This window comes from Alligator sinensis, unplaced genomic scaffold, assembly GCF_000455745.1.
Source record: "Alligator sinensis unplaced genomic scaffold, ASM45574v1 scaffold1192_1, whole genome shotgun sequence".
NCBI lineage: Eukaryota > Metazoa > Chordata > Crocodylia > Alligatoridae > Alligator > Alligator sinensis.
Window position 1 is genome coordinate 935,707 of NW_005842376.1, and position 5,679 is coordinate 941,385.

Here is a 5,679-nt window from a genome sequence, read left to right on the forward strand (position 1 = left end):
GGCTTTAATTTTTTTTTTTTGTCAAAGAGCCAGGAGCTGGGGCACATGGGGCAGCCATTGAGAGCAGGTGGGGATGGGGCCTGTGCAATTCAGAGATTTACTTATTCAGCAGCAGCCGAATCTTTGAATCAGATTCAGCCTAATCAATTTGGGACAGTGATTCGTATCAGCGTATCAAATCACTATCCCCCGAATTGGCCGAATGTGAAGCGAATACTAGCCACTTCGCAAAGGCCTACTCCAGATGTGGCCTCACCAGTGCTGAATAGAGGGAAATAATCACTTCACTTGACCTGCTGGCAAGACTCCTACCAATGCAGCCCAGTATGCCACTAGCCGTCTTTACAACAAGGGCACACTGTTGCTTCATATTCCACTTTTGTCCACTGTAACCCCCAGACTCATTTCTGCAGAGCTGTTGCTTAGCCAGTCAGTTCCAAGTCTTCCATCCTAAGTGCAGGGCTTTCCACTTGTCCTTGTTGAACATCATAAGATTTCTTTTGGACCAAGCCTCCAATATATCACTCTGAATCTTAACCCTAGCCTCCAACATATCTATTACTCCCCCAGCTTAGTGTCATTTGCAGACTTGCTGAAGATGCTCTCTATGCCATCTTCCAGGTCACTAATGAAGATATTGGGGAAAAAAAACAGCCCTAGGACTGACCCCTGGGGCACTCCACTTGATACTGGCTGCCAACCAGACTTCGAGCTACTGATTAGTATCCTCTGAGCCTGATGCTCCAGCTAGTTTTCTATCCACCTTACAGGCCATTTATCCAGCCCATACTTCCATAGCTTGCCTGTGAGAATGCTGTGGGAGAACATATCATGTGTAAATATTTGCACACTGAGCAATGTCAATGTTGTGTGCATTAACACAGCACCCTTCAAAGGATCTCACAAGTTTCCTTGGTTGAGAATCACTGGACTAATGAATACATTTTGTTTCAGCTGTCTGTACGTGTTACACATGCAGTGTCATTTTGTCTTTAATATTCCATTTAGTGCTTTTCATTTTCAAACCCCGCACCCCCTGTGAAGTGATGATGCCTGCTTTATGCTAATTTTACATAAACTGTTCCATCCCTCACCTTCTGTATCTGTTGTTCCAATAGCTGAGTTTGTTAGCACTTACATCAAGAACGGTCACTACTACACTTTAAGGGGATGTACAAACAAGTCTTATAGGCACAAACCTACTTCTTGATTTATTTTTTTCCATTAACTGCATCACAATTTACGTCAGCGTACATAAATCTTTCTTTGCTATTAGTTTTTCCCAAAAAATTCTTGTGATTTCCATTTCCATTGGTTCAGCCTGTTCATTTTATAGTCAGATGGATCATATGACTGTTTAATTTATTCTTGTTGACTCTTCACTTTTCAGAGATGAATAAATTCCACATGACCTGTTCACAATTCAAATGTTCCATCTCTCTTGCTTTCAAATGCTTCATTATATTTATTTCTTCACCTGAATTTTTTCCTAGTCAGTCTACTAAAAAAGAGGATTACAGACCATATAAATACAAGCACCACAAAAACTTCCTCTGAAGATTTTTCTTTCTGCTTAGTTTGTTTCTGGTATATTTATTTGTATATTTTCTTTTAATGTATTTTCCTTTATAGCTGTTTGTGCAATGATAATTTGAAACAGGAAATTTTGCTTATTTTCCCTTACTTTTCTATTTGCTTCAAGGAATGATGTCCCTCTTCAACTCAAGTTCTATCTCTATAGGCTATTTTACCTGTTTGTTTCCAATTCATGTATTTTAATCGGACTTTTTCAGCCTATTTTGGCCCCTAAATTTATCTTTAGTGAAACTTCCCTGATGCAGATGTGGAGATTTGGGATCAGACTTTTATGCTTAGCTGTCTAAAGAATTCTTTCAAAATATTTGTAACAGCTATCATCTCAACTAGCCCTTAGTTGTTGAACCATAGACTTCCATAACCAAGAGCATGAGCTGTCACAATTTAAAATAAAGAACCATTGCTCTATATCTGGGGCTTGATGAAATGAGGGAGACTTTTATGACACAGTGACCAAGGAGATGCATATGAGTATGCACAAAAACGGTATTATGTGTTGATAGTGGTATTTTGGCGCACACATTTCTGTTTGAATATACAGTTACATGTATTGTACATGCAAAAACTGACCCTACTAATTAGTCTCCCACATACCATAGTATCTGAGTACCTACCACTTTTTTATTATTTTTATATACTAGGAATGTTATTATTGAGTGGACCCAGGCATGTGATAAAATGAGTTGCAGATCTTATATGTGCACATGCTTTCCTGATTCTAAGGTTTTTCTCAAGGAAAGAAACAGGAAAACATTGTGCAAATATAAACATCTTTATAGCACTCACAGCTTCCAAAATGTAGAACTACAACACAAGTACAAAGTCTATTCAGCTATTATGGAGTTATGCAAGATGTGTGCAAGAGATGGTGCATGTTTTGATTTATAGGGCCTTACCTGTATTCAGGTTCTTGGTTTCAATTTGTATTGCCGATTATTTTTGTTTATTTTTTCTCTCTTCTTTTCCAGGTCCTGCCAGCCTTGCCCAGCTGTGTCGGCTGTGTATCAGAAAATGTCTGGGCCGATCGTGTCTTTATGCAGTGCATAGACTTCTACTTCCTGAACCACTTGAAAAATTTATTTTATATCGGTAACTCTATGAGTGTCTACAGGCTGATTTTAAACAGGAGGAATACATGGTTGTTTTACCCTGAACAAGCCATGGTGAAAACAAAGACATCACTTACTGTTTACTAAAGGTCCCAAACCACTAGCTGTTGATATAACAATACTTCCCTTCATACTCCTATTTGTTGATGCCCATCAAGACATTTTTCTGTAGCACATTGTATGATACCATAGAAATGGCAGCCTCGCACCTTGGTGTTAAATCCTACTTGCAGAGGTGTAACAGGGAAGCTGTGTGCCCTGGGAAGCCTCAGTGCATGGAGTAGTGTGGCTCCTGTTGCACCAATGGTGGCAGAATAGCCAGCTGTTCTATAGCAGCAGCAGCAGCTATTTTTGAACCCATTCCCTCCCACCCCAGTTATGCTACTGTCTAATGATGTTGTTTTACAAATTTGAAATATACAGATGGCTGATTTTCTAGGGAGATGTATGTGTTGATACACATATGCCTTCTGCCTTAAATGTGGTCCAGTTAAATCAGCCTATCCACCTCTCTTCTGTTTCAAGTTCAGCAAAAGTATGCATGGGTTTCAAGCTCTTGAGAGTTTATTAAAATCCTCACTGTAAAATGGCAGAAGGGCAGAGGTGTCCATTCAGATTGGGTGTTTGTCCCCCTATGCTTTCTGTTTGTTGGATGTTGGTGACAGCTGGTAGATTTGTAAGCTCTTTTTTACCTAGGGTGTAATTAGCTTGTGGAACTCTTTTTGCCACAAGGTGTTGTAGAGGTTGATTCATTTAACTATGCTCAAAAGAGGATCAGACAAATTCATACAGGATTAGGGAGCATAAGGTCATAGGAAAGTAGAGCTGGAGAAGACTTCAAAGGTCATCTAGGCCCCCTGCTTAAAGCAGGACCATCCTGACTAAACCATCTTAGCCAAGTGTCTGTCCAGCTTGCTCTTGAAATCTTCCAAGGATGGAGATTCCACAACTCCTCCAGGTAGCCTGTACCAGTGCTTGACCACCCTCACAGTCAAAAAGTTCCTTCTAATCTCCAACCTAAATTTCCCCTGCTGCACCTTGAAGCCATCGCTCCTAGTCTTGTCCCCTATCACCTAGGGGAAAAACCTATCTCCATCTCCTTTGAAAACTGTTATCAAATACCCTCTCAGTCTTCTCTTCTCTAGACTAAATAATCCTAGTTCTTTAAATCTTGGTTCTGAGGCCCCTAATAATTTTTGTTGCTCTGCACTGGATTCATTCCAATCTGTCCACATCCTTTTGAAAAGTGGAGCCCAAAACTGGTGAAGCTGAGGTTGTGCTGAATTGAGCGGATCACTTCCCTCAATTTGCAAGTGAAATTCTTGTTAATACAACCCCGGATGCTGTTGGCTTTTTTTGGAACAAGAGCGTGCTGTTCGCTCATATTCAATTTATCATCCACTGTAATCCCTGGGTCCTTTTCTGCAGTGTTGCAGCCCAGCCAGTCATTGTCTAGTCTGTATTTGTGCCTGCAATTATTTTGTCCCAAGTACAGGACTTTGCAGTTGACCTTGTTGAATCTCATCTGATTGATTGCAGACCATTTCTCCAGTCTTATCCAGTCAATCAGTGGACATAAACATTACAGTTAGGGATGTAGACTTCAAATTAGGGCATTTTAGGACCTTGAATACTGTAAGCTGTAAAGGAAGAAGAGCAGGGAGCAGATTGGTCTGGATTGACTCCACATAAATACTATTTTCCTTTAGTATCCATACTCTATTCCTGTGGAAGACAGGATACTGAAATAAATGGGCCTGTAGTCTGATCCAATACACCTCTGCTTATGTTCTCTTTGGTTTTTGCCAAATGTATGTCCCGTGCCTTTATTCCTCCCATTTATAGTTTAAAAGTTGAAGGACTAGAGCAAACATGGTAGAACTAAGAGTCAGAAGGCCCCAAGACTATCAAATATACTAAACTTAGAGTTTATAACAAGTGAAGATCCAGTGGGTATTGGGATGGCAGAAGGCTGTTGACTTTGTCTTTCCGGGAGCTGTTAGGTTAGTGTGAGGAGTGCTTCTTCAAGGCCTGAGTCTGGTATATTTTTGGCCAAGAATAGGGGAGCCATGACTCATTTTGATTAAACAAAACTGGAAAGGGTTTCCAGCTCCATTTTTTTTACCCAAATGTCAAGGTCTGAGAAAAAAAGATATTTTACACCCATGGGCAACAGGTTTCAATATAGATCACAAACTCTAGTACATGTTTTCAGTGGCTGCGTCTACACATTCATTAATGCTCAATGGTTACCGTGCATTTAATTTAGTGCTTGTATAAGTACTACATAAATGTGGAGTAAGCAAAGTTACTGCACAGTAGTGCTGGCAAATCCCTTTTTAGTGCGCTAGTGTGCAGTAGCCTAATAATACTGCGCAGTAGCATATTAGCACTGTCTGTGATGTGACACGCAAATGCAGTGTTATTAGGCTACTGTGCAGTTAGCATCTCTTGTAGACACACCCAATGCCAACATAAATTCCATAAAGGAGAATAAAAATTTAATCTGGTAAATAGAAATATTCTAGTGTGAACAGAGGACTGGGCTCCAGAAACTTCTGAGTTTTAGTCCTGGGTCCGATGGTGATAGCCTTTCTGGCTGTATCCTAGTTACTGAGGGTCAAAACCTATTTCACCTTTATATGGCTAAATAAAATTTATGTAGCCACATGAGTGTAAATTTTGGCTATGTAAATATCACCTAGGCATGTAAAGGTGAAACAGCATTTAGCCCTTAACCTCTCAACTACACTTCCTCTATCTGTTAAGATTTCTTCCTTGATGTCATGATTAATTCAAATGGGGAAGATGAAAAGTATTAAGTATTCTTTGCCACAGAGTTGACCTGTGATGTTGTACCTAGAAAAGGGATTTTGCATCCTGAGAAAATAGCTGCTGTATGCACAAGCTGCATGCTATTTCCACTGCCATTAGCAAGAAAAAAACAACAAAACAAAACAAAACAACCCCCCCC

The 5,679-nt window shown here is 40.0% G+C and overlaps 1 protein-coding gene across 4 annotated transcripts in view; it reads left to right on the forward strand.

Moving 5' to 3' along the window:
• Positions 1-5,028, forward strand: part of ASB11 (ankyrin repeat and SOCS box containing 11) — a 24,297-nt gene extending 19,269 nt beyond the window's left edge. For all 4 annotated transcript variants that reach the window (XM_006029400.2, XM_025210847.1, XM_025210848.1 and 1 more), the window contains one exon: positions 2,565-5,028. In XM_006029400.2, the coding sequence (XP_006029462.1) occupies positions 2,565-2,689 (125 nt within the window). In that variant the 3' untranslated portion in view covers positions 2,690-5,028. The remainder of the gene's footprint in view (positions 1-2,564) is intronic.
• The last annotated feature ends 651 nt before the right edge of the window (positions 5,029-5,679 follow it).